At 43.6% G+C, this 18,869-nt stretch overlaps 1 protein-coding gene across 1 annotated transcript in view; it reads right to left on the bottom strand.

The window, feature by feature from the left end:
- LOC135544951 (actin filament-associated protein 1-like 1) overlaps positions 1-18,869 on the bottom strand; it is a 79,362-nt gene that overhangs the window by 970 nt on the left and 59,523 nt on the right. Inside the window, 13 exon segments of the mRNA XM_064972639.1 lie at positions 55-168; positions 599-774; positions 7,591-7,758; positions 9,096-9,192; positions 12,965-13,037; positions 13,194-13,339; positions 13,611-13,822; positions 14,101-14,226; positions 14,541-14,619; positions 15,389-15,469; positions 15,723-15,902; positions 15,990-16,210; positions 16,923-17,148. Coding sequence (XP_064828711.1) covers positions 55-168; positions 599-774; positions 7,591-7,758; positions 9,096-9,192; positions 12,965-13,037; positions 13,194-13,339; positions 13,611-13,822; positions 14,101-14,226; positions 14,541-14,619; positions 15,389-15,469; positions 15,723-15,902; positions 15,990-16,210; positions 16,923-17,148 — 1,899 coding nt within the window.

Here is an 18,869-nt window from a genome sequence, read left to right as displayed (position 1 = left end):
AATTTGGGACACAGATAAACTGTGTGCGTGTGTGCGTGTGTCTTTCGTCCTTACCTTGGCTTTCTGCATGACTGTTCTTTTAGATGTTGAGTAGACAGGATGTTTCACACGGGCCGCAGAGACACAGCTGACTGGTATAGACTCAGAGTAGTAGGGCCTGCTATACACCTGAGACACACACACATTCAAATCATTAGAACCAGTGATCACTCTTGAGCATCTCAGTGCTAGAGGCATCACTAAAGGCACCCCGGTTCAAATCCAGGTTGTATCACAACCAGCTGTGATTGGGAGTCCATAGTGAGGTGCACAATTGGCCAGTGTTGTCTGGGTTTGACCTGTGTAAGCTGTCATTGTATATAATAATTTGTTCTTAACTGACATGTTTAGTTAAAAAAAATAAAAAAATTCTGGTGGGTCTATGTGTGTGTCTGCAGATATATACTGTATGTGTGTGTCTGCAGATATATACTGTATGTGTGTGTCTGCAGATATATACTGTATGTGTGTGTCTGGAGATATATACTGTATGTGTGTGTCTGCAGATATATACTGTATGTGTGTGTCTGCAGATATATACTGTATGTGTGTGTTGTACCTTGCTGGAGGGTTTGCTCTCCCCAGGTGCCCCCAGAGCCCCTCCTGCTAGGCTCTTCTTCAGGTTGTCTTTAACCTGGGTGAGACGCAGCTCCAGGTCCACCCTCTCACTCTCCTTCCCCCGGCACGTCTCCTCTAGCTGGGACACACGCTCACTCAGGGAGCCCTTCTGCTCCTCTGATCCAGGAACACAGAGGAAATTGATTAGGGAGCCCCTGTATAGTTGTATTTTGTTGGAGCATTAAGTGCTGTAGCCTACTGAGATTGTATTAAAGAGTTTTGTGCATATCTGTTTTGTGTGTTGTTGTATTTATCAGGGATCACTCTTCCTGGGTCTAAACATATTAAGGTGGGCAGGGTAGCCTAGTGGTTAGAGTGTTGGACTAGTAACCGAAAGGTTGCAAGATTGAATCCCTGAGCTGACAAGGTACAAATCTGTCGTTCTGCCCCTGAACAAGGCAGTTAACCCACTGTTCCTAGGCCGTCATTGAAAATAAGAATTTGTTCTTAACTGACTTGCCTAGATAAATAAAGGTAAAAAAAGGCACTTACATTACGTATAAAACAGTACATCATATTACATATCAACAATACAATTGTTATATTATCAACAATATTACATATGTGTCTGTGTGTGTCTTCACTGTCCCCGCTGTTCCATAATGTGTAATCTGATTCTACTGCTTGCATCAGTTACCTGACTGATAGACTACCATGTGCACCTCCCATAGTCTGTTCTGGACTCGGGGACTGTGTAGAGCCCTCTTGTGGCATGTCTTGTGGGATATACACGGATGTCTGAGCTGTGTGCTAGTAGTTTAAACAGACAGCTAGGTGCATTCAGCATGTCAACACCTCTTACAAAAACAAGTAGTGATGAAGTCAATCCCTCTCCCACTTTGAGCCATGAGAGATTTACATGCATATTATTAATGTTAGCTCTGCATTTAGAGTTGGAAATGTACATACACTTAGGTTGGAGTCATTCAAAATCGTTTTTCAACCACCACAAATTTCTTGTTAATTAACAAACTATAGTTTTGGCAAGTCGGTTAGGACATGTACTTTGTGCATGACAAGAAATGTTTCCAACAATTGTTTACAGACAGATTATTTCACTTATAATCCACTATATCCCAATTCCAGTGGGTCAGAAGTTTACATACACTAAGTTGACTGTGCCTTTAAACAGCTTGGAAAATTCCAGAAAATGATGTCATGGCTTTAGAAGCTTCTGATAGGCTAATTGACATCATTTGAGTCAATTGGAGGTGTACCTGTGGATGTATTTCAAAGCCTACCTTCAAACTCAGTGTCTCTTTGCTTGACATCATGGGAAAACCAAAAGAAATCAGCCAAGACTAAGTCAAGTCTGGTTCATCCTTGGGAGCAATTTCCAAACCCCTGAAGGTACCACATTCATCTGTACAAACAATAGTACGCAAGTATAAACACCAAGTATAAACACCATGCAGCCGTCATACCGCTCAACAAGGAGAGAAAATAGATGGCATCATGAGGATGTCAAATTATGTGGATATATTGAAGCAACATCTCAAGACATCAGTCAGGAAGTTAGAGCTTGGTTGCAAATGGGTCTTCCAAATGGACAATAATCCAAGCAGACATCCAAAGCTGTGGCAAAATGGCTTAAGGACAACAAAGTCAAGGTATTGGAGTGGCCTCAATCCTATAGAAAATGTGTGGGCAGAACTGAAAAAGCATGTGGGAACAAGGAGGCCTACAAACCTGACTCAGTTACACCAGCTCTGTCAGGAGGAATGGGCCAAAATTCACCCAACTTATCGTGGAAAGCTTGTGGAAGGCTACCCAAAACATTTGACCCAAGTTAAACAATTTAAAGGCAGTACTACCAAATACTAATTGAGTGTATGTATACATCTGACCCACTGAAATGTGATGAAATAAATAAAAGCTGAAATAAATAATTCTCTACACTATTATTCTGACATTTCACATTCTTAAAATAAAGTGGTGATCCTAACTAACCTAAGGCAGGGAACTTTTACTATGACTAAATGTCAGTAATTGTGAAAAACTGAGTTGAAATGTATTTGGCTAAGATGTATGTAAAACTTCCGACTTCAACTGTACATTTAAGGGCCAGCCGTGCTCTTATAGCCAATAAAACATTTCAGAGGTCCTTCTGCGGCACCTGACCACACAACTGAACAGGAGTCCAGGTGTGACAAAGGCAGAGCTTTATTATGGACAGACTTTTCACCATCTTAGCTACTGTTGTATCAACATGTTTTGACCATGACAGTTTACAATCCAGGGTTACTCCGAGCAGTTAAGTCACCTCAATTTGCTTAAATTCCATATTATTCAATACAAGATTTAGCTGAGATTTAGGGTTTAGTGAATGATTTGTCCCAAATTCAAATTTGGGGCGGCAGGTAAATCAAATCAAATCAAATGTTATTGGTCACATACACATGGTATGCAGATGTTAATGCGAGTGTAGCGAAATGCTTGTGCTTCTAGTTCTGACCATGCAGTAATATCTAACAAGTAATCTAACAATTTCACAACTACTACCTTATACACACAAGTGTAAAGGAATGAATAAGAATATGTACATATAAATATATGGATGAGCGATGGCCGAACGGCATAGGCAAGATGCAGTAGATGGTATAAAGTACAGTATATACATATGAGAAGAGTAATGTAGGGTATGTAAACATTATATAAAGTGGCATAGTTTAAAGTGACTAGTGATACATTTATTACATACATTTTTTATTATTAAAGTGGCTAGAGATTTGAGTCAGTATGTTGGTAGCAGCCACTCAATGTTAGTGATGGCTGTTAAACAATCTGATGGCCTTGAGATAGAAGCTGTTTTTCAGTCTCTCGGCCCCAGTTTTGATGCACCTGTACTGACCTCGCTTTCTGGATGAGAGCAGGGTGAACAGGCAGTGGCTCGGGTGGTTGTTGTCCTTGATGATCTTTTTGGCCTTCCTGTGACATTGGGTAGTGTAGGTGTCCTGGAGGGCAGGTAGTTTGCCCCCGGTGATGTGTTGTGCAGACCGCACTACCCTCCGCCCTACGGTTGTGGGCGGAGCAGTTGCCGTACCAGGCGGTGATACAGCCAGACAGGATGCACTCGATTGTGCATCTGTAAAAGTTTGTGTTTTTTTGATGACAAGCCCAATTTCTTCAGCCTCCTGAGGTACCCATGACTGCAGGATGGAGATGTCGTTTCCTGCCCTCACCACTTGGGGGCGGATCGTCAGAAAGTCCAGGACCCAGTTGCACAGGGCGGGGTCGAGACCCAGGGTCTCAAACTTAATGATGAGTTTGGAAGGTACTATGGTGTCGCTCACTTTGAGGACAATACAGTGCCACCGACACGGCCCGCTACCAAAACCTGCAGATTCTCCTTCACCACAGCCAACGTGAGTAAAACATTTAAACGTGTTAACCTTCGCAAGGCTGCCGGCCCAGACAGCATCCTTTGCCGCCTCCTCAGAGCATGCGCAGACCAGCTGGCTGATGTGTTTACAGATATATTCAATCAATCCTTATCCCAGTCTGCTGTTCCCACATGCTTCAAGAGGGCCACCATTGTTCCAGTTCCCAAGAAAGCTAAGGTAACTGAGCTAAATGACTACCGCCCCGTTGCACTCACTTCCATCATCATGAAGTGCTTTGAGAGACTAGTCAAGGATCATATCACCCCCACCCTACCTGACACCCTAGACCCACTCCAGCCTAGTGGTTAGAGCATTGGGCCAGTAACCAAAAGGTTGCTCGATGGCATCCCCGAGCTGACACGGTAAAAGTCTGTCATTCTGCCCCTGAACAAGGTAGTTAACCCATTGTTCCTAGGCCGTCAATGTTAATAAGAATTTGTTCTTAACCGACTTGCCTAGTTAAATAAAGGTTTAAAAAATACAATGCATTTTGTTTTTGAAATATTTAGGACTAACTGCAGCACTTTTTTAAGTGTTGCAGTGATTTTACTTGCTGTAGTAGCTGACGTGTATAGTGATGAGTCATCCGCATACATAGACACACTGGTTTTACTCAAAGCTACTGGCTTGTCATTAGTAAAGTTGGAAAAAAGTAAGTGGCCTAGACAGCTGCCCTGGGGAATTCCTGATTCTACCTGGGATATGTTGGAGAGGCTTCCATTAAAGAACACCCTCTGTGTTCTGTTAGACAGGTAATTCTTTATCCACAATATAGCAGGGGGTGTAAAGCCAGCAGACTATGATCAATAATGTCAAAAGCTGTACTGAAGTCTAGCAAAACAGCTCCCAAAATCTTTTTATCTTCAATTTCTCTCAGCCAATCATCAGTCATTTGTGTAAGTGCTGTGCTTGTTGAATGTCATTTCCTATTAGCGTCCCCAAAGTAAAATAGCTTTGTATCTGCTCAAACACATTTTTTAACAAAAGGGTTGGTAACAGGCTGATTGCTCGGCTATTTGAGACAATAAAGGGGGCTTTACTATACTTGGGTAGCAGAAGTACTTTTGCTTCCCTCCTGGCCTGAGGGCACACACTTTCTAGTAGGCTTAGATTGAAGATATGGCAAATAAGAGTGGCAATATTGTCCACTATTATCCTCAGTAATTTTCCATTCAAGTTGTCAGACCCCAGTGGCTTGTTTTTTATTTATTTTATTTCACCTTTATTTAACCAGGTAGTCTAGTTGAGAACAAGTTCTCATTTGCAACTACGACCTGGCCAAGATAAAGTGTAGCAATTCGACACATACAACAACAGAGTTACACATGGAATAAACAAAACATACAGTCAATAATACAGTAGAACAAAAGAAAACAAAAAGTCTATATACAGTGAGTGCAAATGAGGTAAGTTAAGGAAATAAATAGGCCATGGTGGCGAAGTAATTACATTGTCATTGTTGATAGACAACAATCTTTTTTTTTACCTCTTCCACACTCACTTTATGGAATAAAAACGAAAATGCTTGTCTTTCCTAATTTGATTAGTTATACCTGGATGTGTAGTGTCAGCGTTTGTTTCTGGCATGTCATGTATAAGTTTGCTAATCTTGCCAATGAAAAAATCATGAAAGTAATTGGCAATATCAGTGGGTTTTGGGTAAATAAATGAGCCATCTGATTCAATGAATGACAGAGCTGAGTTTGTCTTGTTGCCCAAAATGTAATTTAAGGTGCTCCAAGGCTTTTTATTATCATTCTTTATATAATTTATCTTTGTTTCATAATATAGTTTCTTCTTATTTTTATTCAGTTTAGTCACATGATTGATTTCTCAAGTTGCAGTACGTTTACCAATCGGTTGTGCAGCCAGACTTATTTGCCATTGCTTTTGCCTCATGCCACACCCTGATCTGTTTCACCTGTCCTTGTGATTGTCTCCACCCCCTCCAGGTGTTGCTTATTATCCCCGGTGTATTTATCCCCTTGTTTCCTGTCTCTCTGTGCCAGTTGGTCTTGTTTTGCCAAGTCAACCAACGGTTTTCCTAGCTCCTATTTTTCCCAGTCTATTTATGTTTATTCCTACCCCTCCTGGTTTTGCCTGTCCTGACTCTGAACCGGCCTGCTTGACCCCTCTGCCTGTTCTGACCACAAGCCTGCCTATCCCCTTGTACTGTTTGGACTCTGACCTGATGACTGAACCCCTGCCTGTCCTGACCTCAACCTGCCTTTTGCCTACCCATTTTATGATAATAAATATCGGAGCTCAACCATCTGCCTCCTGTGTATGCATTTGGGTCTCGCCTTGTGCCCTTATACCTCATCCCTCTCAACCATACAATTTTTCAATTCCTCATCAATCTAGAGGGATTTAACCATTTTTAAAGTAATGTTCTTAATGGCTGCATGCTTATTAGAAACTGAAATAAGAAATTGTATTAATGTGTCAAGAGCAGCATCTGGTTGCTCCTCATTTCACAGCACAGACCATAAACTATTGGGTGGGCAGCTTGATGGAAACCAGTCAATATTTAAATCCCCCAGAAAGTATACCTCTCTGTTGAGATCACATACATTAACAAGTAGCTCACACATATTATCCAGATACTGACTGTTGGCACTTGGTGGTCTATAGCAGTTTCCCACAAGAATGGACCTGTAGCCATATTACTTCAGCAGTATTTAATATTAAATCCTCTCTAAGCTTTACAGGAATGGTTCTGAATATAAACAGCAACACCTCCACCATTGGCTTTTCTGTATTATAACCATGTATTGCTACCACTGTATCATCAAAATAATTATCGAAGTGAGTTTCAGAGATAGTCAGAATATGAATATCATCTGTTAAAAGCAATTTATTGATTTTAATTAACCTATTTTTTTAATTTTACCTTTATTTAACTAGGCAAGTCAGTTAAGAAAAAAATCTTATTTTCAATGACGGCCTAGGAACAGTGGGTTAACTGCCTGTTCAGGGGCAGAACGACAGATTTGTACCTTGTCAGCTCGGGGGTTTGAGCTTGCTACCTTCCGGTTACTAGTCCAATGCTCTAACCACTAGGCTACCCTGCTGCCCCATGGCTACATGTTAGCGTGTGCTATTTTTAGCACTTTTCTGAGATGCTTGATTGTTTTCATTGCTTAACTGGGAAGCTTAGCAGAAGTAGACATGATCATGTTATTTATGTTTGAGCTGTGGACATAGTATAACTGGTTCATAGGTACATGTTTACTTTATACAATAGCTGTAAGATCAACAGAGGCATTCAGCACAGTTAGAGAGACATACATTAGGTTACTTACATTGTGTCTGCCAATCCCCCTGGGATAATGTACATTTGCTGAAGAATTATGACAACTCAGCGACACAATGGTAGGGATTGTCTGAGCTGGGCTTGAGTCATTGATAAGTCATTGTCTCAATGCAGCCGTATAATGCTGTGAAATGATCCAGGAACCCAAATGATTTGGGAGGATCCCATCCTCCTTATAAAACGTGTTTTGTTTCCAAAGGGTGTGTGTGTATGTGGGTGCACTTTCCCTCTTACCTGTAGCAGTCTGAAATCTCTCCTTCATCTCTCTCCTCTCTTGTCTCAGTGTCAGCAGAGTGGTCCGTATCCCATCCCTCTCTCTCTCCAGGTGTTCTTTCTCTCTCAGGAATAGTTTAGCGTCCTCCTCCGCTCGTGTTTTTCCATAGAGGCCATACTGATTGGTGTCTGGGGGGGGAGGGGGGGGGGTCATAGAGGGTGAAATGTGAAAGGTCAGACCTGGAGAGGTTATGGGAAGAAGACATAACCTCATCTCTCTCTCTCTCTCTCTCTCTCTCTCTCTCTCTCTCTCTCTCTCTCTCTCTCTCTCTCTCTCTCTCTCTCTCTCTCTCTCTCCTATCTCCCTCCCTCCCTCCCTCTTTGTGAGTAACTCTTCCTCTACCTCTCACACATAAAGAGTAGGAGAGAGACCACTGTAACTGACCCAAATTGAAGGAAAGCTTTGACTATTTACAGACTCAGTGAGCATAGCCTTGCTATTGAGAAAGGCCACTGTAGACAGACCTGGCTCTCAAGACAAGACAAGCTATGTGCTCACTGCCCACAAAATGAGGTGGAAACTTCATAACACTTCCTAACCTCCTGCCAAATGTAGGACCATATTAGAACACATATTTTCCTCAGATTACACAGATACACAAGGAATTCGAAAACAAACCCGATTTTGATAAACTTCCATATCTACTGGGTGAAATACCACAGTGTGCCATCACAACAGCAAGATTTGTGACCTGTTGCCACAAGAAAAGGGCAACCAGTGAAGAACAAACACCATTGTAAATACAACCCATATTTATGTTTATTTATTTTCCTTTTTGTCCTTTAACCATTTGCACATCATGTCAACACTATACATAATACAACATTTGTAATGTTCATTTTTATTGTTTATTTCACTTCTGTATATTATCTTCACTTGCTTTGGCAATGTTAACATATGTTTCCCATGCCAACAAAGCCCCTTGAATTGAATTGAGAGACAGACAGGCCGAGAGAGAGAGAGGCAGAGAGAGAAAGAGAGAGAGATAGAGAGGCAGAAAGAGAGAGAGCTAGCGAGAGACAGAGAGGTCAGCAGCGAAGCTAATGAGGCTGTCTCAGAAGTCTCAGGTTCCATTCTCTCCTCTCATCTGTTCTCCAGATACTCAGACGGCAGGAGGCTTTGAAGTAAAAGACAGGGAAGGAAAGAAGATTTCCCACTGGGTCTCAATTCAACAAAGAAATTCAATGTGAAGACATTGAATGACTGTGGAAAACTGATTGGATTTGCAAAAAGTCATCAACGTAAGGGAATTTAATCTATTTTTCTAGTAATATTAAATCCAATAACTTGGTGACATTTTTTATTGATTTCACATTGAATTCAAGTCAGTTAACAACCATGTAAATCCCAACTAGAAGTTGAAATTATGTCTGGGCCCAGTGGGATATGTGTGTGTGTGTGTGTGTGTGTGTGTGTGTGTGTGTGTGTGTGTGTGTGTGTATACATAAACGTGTGTGTGTCTTACTGGAGCCCGTGCGTTTCAGGGCCAGACCAGGTTTGGTCCTACCGGAGTCACTACTGGTGAAACTGGACCTCTGCTTCGGTCCCCCATCCTCGCCAGGCTGTAGAAAGAGGGATGGGGGAGGAGAACAAGATGAAGAAGAGGAGAGGATGAAGGGAAGAGAAAGGAGGACCATGGTTAGAGGCATCACAACAAAGAAAATCAGTAAAAGGCCTAGGCTTTAGCTCAGTGGGATAGCAGAGTCTGGTGGTGTGCAGGAGACAGGGGTTCAACACTGGTCTGTTATGTAAGACAAGGCTGTGCTGTGTGTGTGTAGTAGAGAGCTCAGCATGGGGTCAAGGGTCAAGACCCTTTACTACAAGCTCTCTCTCAAACGCAGACACACACTTTCCTTTGTCTCTGGTTTCTTTGTTCTCGCTCTCTGGTCCTGACTCACCCCCATCTCTTTCCCCCATATTTATCAATTCAATTTAATGTCTTTAACATACGTTAACATTGCCAAATCAAGTGAAGTAGATAATAAACAAAAGTGAAATAAACAATAAAAATGAACAGTAAACATTACACTCACAGAAGTTCCAAAAGAATAAACACATTTCAAATGTAATATTATGTCTATATACAGTGTTGTAACTATGTACAAATAGTTAAAGTACAAAAGGGAAAATAAATAAACATAAATATGGGTTGTATTTACAATGGTGTGTGTTCTTCACTGGTTGCCCTTTTCTTGTGGCAACAGGTAACACATCTTGCTGCTGTGATGTCACACTGTGGAATTTCACCCAGTAGATATGGGAGTTTATCAATATTGGATTTTTTTTTTTGTAGATCTGTGTAATCTGAGGGAAATATGTGTCTCTAATTATGGTCATACATTTGGCAGGAGGTTAGGAAGTGTAGCTCAGTTTCCACCTCATTTTGTGGGCAGTGTGCACATAGCCTGTCTTCTCTTGAGAGCCATGTCTGCCTACGGCAGCCTTTCTCAATAGCAAGGTTATGCTCACTGAGTCTGTACATAGTCAAAGCTTTCGTTAAGTTTGGGTCAGTCATAGTTGTTAGGTATTCTGCCACTGTGTACTCTCTGTTTAGGGCCAAATAGCATTCGAGTTTGTTCTGTTTTTTGGTAAATTATTTCCAACGTGTCAAGTAATTATCTTTTTACTGTGTCTAACTGTGTTGCTGTCCTGGGGCTCTGTGGGTTGTGTTTGTGAACAGAGCCCCAGGAGCAGCTTGCTTAGGGGACTCTTCTCCAGGTTCATCTCTCTGTAGGTGATGGCTTTGTTATGGAAGGTTTGGGAATCGTTTCCTTTTAGGTGGTTGTAGAATTTAACAGCTCTTTTCTGGATTTGGATAATTAGTGTGTATCGGCCTAAATCTGCTTTGCATCCATTATTTGATGTTTTACATTGTACACAGGGGATATTTTTCGCAGAATTCTGCATGCAGAGTCTCAATTTGGTGTTTGTCCCATTTTGTGAATTCTTGGTTAGTGAGTGGACCCCAGACCTCACAACCATAAAGGGCAATGGGTTCTATAACTGATTCAAGTATTTTTAGCCAGATCCTAATTGGTATGTTGCACTTTATGTTCCTTTTGATGGCATAGAAGGCCCTTCTTGCCTTGTCTCTCAGATCGTTCACAGCTTTGTGGACGTTAGCTGTGGAGCTGATGTTTAGGCCAAGGTATGTATAGTTTTTTGTGTGCTCTAGGGCAACAGTGTCTAGATGGAATTTGTATTTGTGATCCTGGGAACTGGACCTTTTTTTGGAACACCATTATTTTTGTCTTACTGAGATTTACTGTCAGGGCCCAGGTCTGACAGAATCTGTACAGAAGATCTAGGTGCTGCTGTAGGCCCTCCTTGGTTGGTGACAGAAGCACCAGATCATCAGCAAACAGTAGACATTTGACGTCAGATTCTAATAGGGTGAGGCCGGGTGCTGCAGACTGTTCTAGTCCCCTCGCCAATTCATTGATATATGTTGAAGAGGGTGGGGCTTATGCTGCATCCCTGTCTCACCCCCCGGCCCTTTGGAAAGAAAAAATATATATATTAAAAAATATATCCCATTTAGCAGACGCTTTTGTCCAAAGCGACTTACAAGTCGGCTGGGGCCACTACTTTTACATATGGGTGGTCCCAGCGGGAATCGAACCCACGACGCTTGGCGTTGCAAGCGCCATGCTCTACCGACTGAGCCACACAGGACCCCTGTGTGTGTGTGTTTTTAAAAAACATTTTTACCTGCACGCTTGTTGTTTGTGTACACACAATTTATAATGTTGTATGTTTTTCCCCAACACCACTTTCCAGCAATTTGTATAGCAGACCCTCATGCCAAATTGAGTTAAAAGCTTTTTTGAAATGTACTATAGCATGAGAAGACTTTGCCTTTGTTTATTTGTTTGCCCATTAGGGTGTGTAGGGTGAATACGTGGTCTGTCATACGATAATTTGGTAAGAAGCTAATTTGACATTTGCTCAGTACATTGTTTTCACTGAGGAAATGTAACGGTTTTCTATTTGCGAAGGAGAGTCGGACCAAAATGCGGCGTGGCTATTGAGATTCATGTTTAATGAAAAAACACACTAAACACAAACACTACAAAACTATAAAGGTAACAAAAACCGAAACAGCCTATACTGGTGCTAACTTGTACACGACGGACATAAGGACAGGAAAAGAAACAAAAGGACAATCACTCACGAAACACTCAAAGAATATGGCTGCCTAAATATGGTTCCCAATCAGAGACAACGATAAACACCTGTCTCTGATTGAGAACCACTTTGGATTTTGCTGTGGTCTGATAGGGGTGTCAGTGGGCAGACTGTGATTTTGCTGTGGTCTGATAGGGGTGTCAGTGGGCAGACTGTGTTTTTGCTGTGGTCTGATAGGGGTGTCAGTGGGCAGACTGTGATTTTGCTGTGGTCTGATAGGGGTGTCAGTGGGCAGACTGTGAACGCTCTGAGAGACTCTGGGTTGAGGTCAGTGATAAAGTATTCTACAGTACTACAGCCAAGAGATGAGCTATAGCTGTATCTACCATAGGAGTCCCATCGAGGTCTACCATTGACTAAGTACACACCCAGCGTATAACAGAGCTGCATGAGTTGTGACCCATTTTGTTGGTTATGTTGTTGTAGTTGTGCTTGGGGGGCATATGGGGGAAAGAAAGCTGTCACCTCAGGTAGGTGTTTGTCCCCCTGTGTGCTGAGGGTGTCAGGTTCTTGTCCGGTTCTGGTATTTAGGCCACCACAGACATGTCCCTGGGCCTGGAAATGATTGATTCTCCCTCCGGGATGGAGAAGCTGTCTTCATTAAAGTATGGGGATTCTAGTGGGGGGGTATAGGTAGCACACAGGAGGACATCTGTCTTTGTTAAGATAATTTCCTTTTGAATGTCTAGCCAAATGTAGAATGTTCCTGTTTTGATGAATTTAATAGAGTGAGTTAGGTCTGCTCTATACCAAATTAGCATACCCCCTGAGTCCCTTCCCTGTTTCACACCTGGTAGTTTGGTGGATGGGACTAACAGCTCTCTGTAACCTAGAGGGCAACCAGTGGGTCCATCTCCTCTATACCAGGTTTCTTGTAGGATGACAATGTCTGTATCTCTCTCTCTCTTTCATTTTCTCTCCCTCTCTCCTCTATCTCTCGCTCTCTTTCTCTCTCTCGCTAATAAAGGTCACCGATTGAAAAGCATGTAACAGAGTGTGATGTGTTTGGGTGAATGATCAGAGGTTTCATATTCGGACCAGACAGTGACTGTCCCAACAGCTGCACCACCCCACCAAGGCCAATCAGCCTGTTACCAACCCTACTGTCTGAGAATAATCCTTGTCCATCCATGTGTGTGTTCCTACCTGCACTCCCTCATGGGGAACCTCGTCGTACGTCCTGGAGTCAGTAGAAGTGCTACTAGAAGATGTGGCCCACCTGAGAGAGAGGGAGAGAAGGAAAAGTATGAGATTGCAAAATGTGATTGTGAGAGACTCGAACATTTGACAAACACGTCATCTCTCTCTCTCTCTCTCTCTCTCTCTCTCTCTCTCTCTCTCTCTCTCTCTCTCTCTCTCTCTCTCTCTGACTCACAGGAAAGAGTGTCTCGCGGCATCTCTGATGTTAGCGATGGTTTCCACGTCTACATAGTCGTAGTGTAGTGACTCTGGATCTGAGGCTGTACCTGTCTCTACCAGCAGAACACCCAGCCATCGCCCCAAATCATCAGAACTACACGCCTACAGGAGGTGGAGGGAGATCGAGACAGAGAGAGACAGAGACAGAGACAGAGACAGAGAGAGAGAGAGAGAGAGAGAGAGAGAGAGAGAGAGAGAGAGAGAAAAGTATCAGATTAGACAGACTCATTATACAAACAATCTGACATTACCAGCACATGCAGCAGACATTTTCCAGTATTTTAGTATTCCAATCTGCTAAACTTCTTGAAGTACTGTGTTGTAATGTATGGTGTCATGAATTGTATCCCATATTGCATGTAGAGTATTTTACCTCCAAAGCAGCCACCTCTGTGCCCCCCTTCAGTATCCTGAGGGCAAAGGGGTGTTTGGGTCCCAGTCCTGGAAACACCTCACACCCATGGAGGGGTAGAGGGGCTAGGGAGGGCCGGGGGTCTCCTCTGTCAGGGTGGAAGTGGAGAGAACCCCCATACACACAACACCACTGGTCCCTCCATACCTGGCTCACCAACACAGACAGGTATCCTAGGCAGGAGAGGAGAGGAGTGGGGGAGGGGAGGAGCACTGTAAGGTATGGTTGGAATATCATTGCTGTTATCAATAGGTTATTGTGATTTTTAATTATTTTAGCTCAATTGTTTTTGTGAGTAAGTACTGTATGTGGAAATGTTTCAAGGTGAGAGAGAGACACAGATGGAATGAAATAGAGAGAAAATATAGAATAGTTCAGGGAAGGAGTGAGAGGTGAGACAGAGGAGGAGTTAGAGGTGAGATGGAGGAGGAGGGGGGGGGGGGTGTCCCACCTCGTCGAGGGTCTGTATCCGGGGAGGGGGGGCGTGCGTCGCCAGGTAGGAGGTGCTTTTTCTTGGAGAAACTGATGATACGTGTTATCTTACGACCTGCTGCTAGAGCCCCCCGCTTCACCTTACCTACACACACACACGCACACACACACACACACACACACACACACACACACACACACACACACACACACACACACACACACACACACACACACACACACACACACACACACACACACATACACACGCACACAGAATAAGAGGTCATAGTTATAAATCAATCTCCATGTTGAGGGTCAAGCTACAAAGCAATAAAGAATATAATGGAATATTCCATTTAGCATCCAAAGCGACTTACAACAATGAGTGCAAACAATATTTTCCATCAGTGGCCCCAGCGAGAATCGAACCCACCACACAACACAACAGTCTCTCACCATTCTCTCTGTTGTCCCTGTTATTCTCTCCTGTAGCCACTTCAACACTGTCTGACATAGTTTTTTCACCAGACAGCCTCTGAGAGGAAAGAGGAAGGAAATAATAACAGTATATTCAGTTCAATCAGGAACCACAAAACATACAACAGTTGAGCCAATTCCACCATGCTCCTCCCTTTCCCTTACCTCTCTCTCTAGCTGAGGGGGAGAGGGAGAGAGAGAGCAATGTTTTGCACAGAGTGACAAGCTTTAACCAGTTGAAAGGATATGTCAACTCTGTCAGTATTGTTTACAACCACCATGCTACGTCCCAAATGGCACCCTATCCCCTATTCTGTTATTATTCTGTTGTTCTGTTATTATTCTGTTGTTCTGTTATTATTCTGTTGTTCTGTTATTATTCTGTTGTTCTGTTATTATTATGTTGTTCTGTTATTGTTCTGTTGTTCTGTTATTATTCTGTTATTCTGCTATTATTCTGTTGTTCTGTTATTATTATGTTGTTCTGTTATTATTCTGTTGTTCTGCTATTATTCTGTTGTTCTGTTATTATTATGTTGTTCTGTTATTGTTCTGTTGTTCTGTTATTATTCTGTTATTCTGCTATTATTCTGTTGTTCTGTTATTATTCTGTTGTTCTGCTATTATTCTGTTGTTCTGCTATTATTCTGTTGTTCTGTTATTATTCTGTTGTTCTGTTATTATTCTGTTGTTCTGCTATTATTCTGTTGTTCTGTTATTTTTCTGTAAATGTTTTATGTATTTAGGCTGTGGATTCTATTGGGTATCTACACACAAACACACACTTAATCTAGTGTAACATACACTGACTCTAGTGTAACACACACCTTGTCCAGCTCAGTCTTTCTGGGCATCATGGGAGAAGTGGACTCTTCTGGTCCTTTTCCCTGACTCACTTTACGGACCACCTGAGAACACACACACACACACACACACACACACACACACACACACACACACACACACACACACACACACACACACACACACACACACACACACACACGGATGTGGAAAGGGAAAGGAAAAGTGTGTGTGTGACAGGTGTGTGTATGTATGTGTGTGTGTGTGTGTGTGTGTGTGTGTGTGTGTGTGTGTGTGTGTGTGTGTGTGTGTGTGTGTGTGTGTGTGTGTGTGTGTGTGTGTGTGTGTTGTCCTCACCCTGAGCCACCTGTGTGCCTGCTCCCGGCTCTGCACAGCCAGGACCAGAGCCTCTCCACTGGGTGGAGAGAACCTCAGCTCATGTCTCTTCCTGCGTCCCTCTTTAGGGGCGTAGACAACAGTGCACAGGGTCAGGGGCAGGTCAACATACGGGGACACGTCCTTAGAGCTCTTATAGCACTGGAGGAGAGAACACAGGGGTTAAGGATTGTGTGTGTGTGTGTTGTGTGTGTGTGTGTGTGTTTGCCTGTGCCTACGTGTGTGTACCTGTAGCCTGTTGTCCCGTATGACAGTCAGTTGCTTGGCCCACTGTCCAAAGCGTTTCTTTCGCAGCAGGAAGGCACATATCCTACAGTCTCTGACAGGGAGCATGGAGCTCTCATCACTAGGCCAGTGGTGGGTCAGCCTGGACCCTGGTCCTGCTCCCCTTTCCTCTTCATCCTCCTCATACGACTCATAGGAACTACTCAGAGCATCAGAGTCATTGTCTGGGGAGAGGGAGAGACCAAGAAACTACAGTTAGACTGAGACCAATCAGAAGAAACTACAGTTAGAGTGAGACCAATCAGAAGATACTACAGTTAAACTGAGACCAATCAGAAGAAACTACAGTTAGAGTGAGACCAATCAGAATAAACTACAGTTAGACTGTGACCAATCAGAAGAAACTACAGTTAGACTGAGACCAATCAGAAGAAACTACAGTTAGACTGAGACCAATCAGAAGAAACTACAGTTAGACTGTGACCAATCAGAAGATACTACAGTTAGACTGAGACCAATCAGAAGAAACTACAGTTAGACTGAGACCAATCAGAAGAAACTACAGTTAGACTGAGACCAATCAGAAGATACTACGGTTGTCTGTGTTAAGGAATACAATTCTTAAAAATCTCTTTAGGAGTGAAATGTTAACATACTTCTCTATCGATTGTAGAAAAGACACACACACACAATCTATCGATTGTTACACACACAATCTATCGATTGTTACACACACACACACACACACACACACACACACACACACACACACACACACACACACACACACACACACATACATCTGCACATGTTTATTACAAAGAACAAAATGTCAATGTCACCCTGGAGAGTGAGTTGTAACCACACAGACCAGAAGCTATGAATCTGGTCTCGTTGTGGTCCTGTAGGATATGTTTTCTACTACGTTTGACTCACAGGAGTTTTTACGTTGTCGTCCGTTGATGCAGGTAGAAGGAGAGTTGTTGTCTGCATCCTCATAGTAACCATCTTCTATGGAGTCAGGAGGGCTGGAGCTCCCGCGTGTGGTGATGTACTCTGGCTGCTTGCCAGGGCTGAGAGGTACTGCCTCTTCATAGTAAGCCTCAGGAGGGGGGGTGGTGGGCAGGGGAGGAGGGGTCTCTGAGGAGCGGGGGAGAGGCGGCTGGACTGCTCTATAGGATTGGTAAACACAGGTACTGCACTTATATGACATATTACATACCAATACACATTTAACCACACATGAAAAACAACAGTTTGTTTGCAATGTTTCTATGAATCACACACACACGCATGAACGTACACACACACACACACACACACACACACACACACACACACACACACACACACACACACACACACACACACACACACACACACACACACACACACACACACACACACACACACACACACACACACACACACACACACACACACACTGTGCAAAGCTAGGTCACTTGTAAAATAAGTGTAGAATGGGACAAGACAGGAAACACTCCACCACACCTCAGAATGAGCTCTGAAAGCACTATTGAGGCTCATCAACACAATAGGGGATCAACTAACACTATTGAGGATCATCAACACAATAGGGGATCAACTAACACTATGGGGGATCATCAACACAATAGGGGATCAACTAACACTATTGAGGCTCATCAACACAATGGGGGATCATCAACAAAATGGGGGATCATCAACACAATGGGGGATCATCAACACAATGGGGGATCATCAACACAATGGGGGATCATCAACACAATGGGGGATCATCAACCCAATGGGGGATCATCAACACAATGGGGGATCATCAACACAATGGGGATCAACTAACACTATGGGGCATCATCAAAACAATGGGGGATCATCTAACACTATGGGGGATCATCTAACACTTATGGGGGATCATCTAACACAATGGGGGATCATCAACACAATGGGGGATCATCTAACACTATGGGGGATCATCAACACAATGGGGGATCATCTAACACTATGGAGGATCATCAAACACAATGGGGGGGGATCATCAAACACTATGGAGGATCATCAAACACTATGGAGGATCAATCTGTCCAACTCTCTCTCTCTCTCTCTCTGTCCCTTGGTCTCTCTCACTCTATCTTTCTCTCCCTTGGTCCAACCCCCGCCCCCCTCTCTCTCTCCCGGTCCCGCTCGCTCTATCTTTCTCTCCCTTGGTCCAAACCCCCCTCTCTCTCTCACTCTATCTTTCTATGGAGGATCATCCCTTGGTCCAACCCCCCTCTCTCTCTCTCTCGCCCTCGGTCCCTCTCGCTCTATCTTTCTCTCCCTTGGTCCAACCTCCCCCTCTCTCTCTCTCCCCTCGGTCCCTCTCACTATATCTTTCTCTCCCTTGGTCCAACCCGCCCCTTACTCTCTCTCTATCTCTCCCTCTAACTCTCTCTCCCTCTGTCCCTCTCTCTCTATCTTTCTCTCCCTTGGTCCAACCTCCCCCCTCTCTCTCTCTCGCCCTCGGTCCCTCTCGCTCTATCTTTCTCTCCCTTGGTCCAACCCGCCCCCTTCCTCTCTCTCTATCTCTCTCTCTCTCTCTCCCTCGGTCCCTCTCTCTCTATCTTTCTCTCCCTTGGTCCAACCCCCCTCTCTCTCTCTCGCCCTCGGTCCCTCTCTCTCTATCTCTCACTCCCTTGGTCCAACCCCGCCCCCTCTCTCTCTCTCTCTCTCTCTCTCTCTCTCTCTCTCTCTCTAACTCTCTCTCCCTCGGTCCCTCTCTCTCTATCTTTCTCTCCCTTTGTCCAACCCCCCCGTCCCTCTCTCTCTCTCCCTCGGTCCCTCCCGCTCTCTCTTTCTCTCCCTTGGTCCACCTCCCCCTCTCTCTCTCCCCCCTCGGTCCCTCTC

This window comes from Oncorhynchus masou, chromosome 9 (genome assembly GCF_036934945.1).
Source record: "Oncorhynchus masou masou isolate Uvic2021 chromosome 9, UVic_Omas_1.1, whole genome shotgun sequence".
Taxonomy (NCBI): domain Eukaryota; kingdom Metazoa; phylum Chordata; class Actinopteri; order Salmoniformes; family Salmonidae; genus Oncorhynchus; species Oncorhynchus masou.
This window is presented reverse-complemented; position numbering and strand designations above follow the sequence as displayed.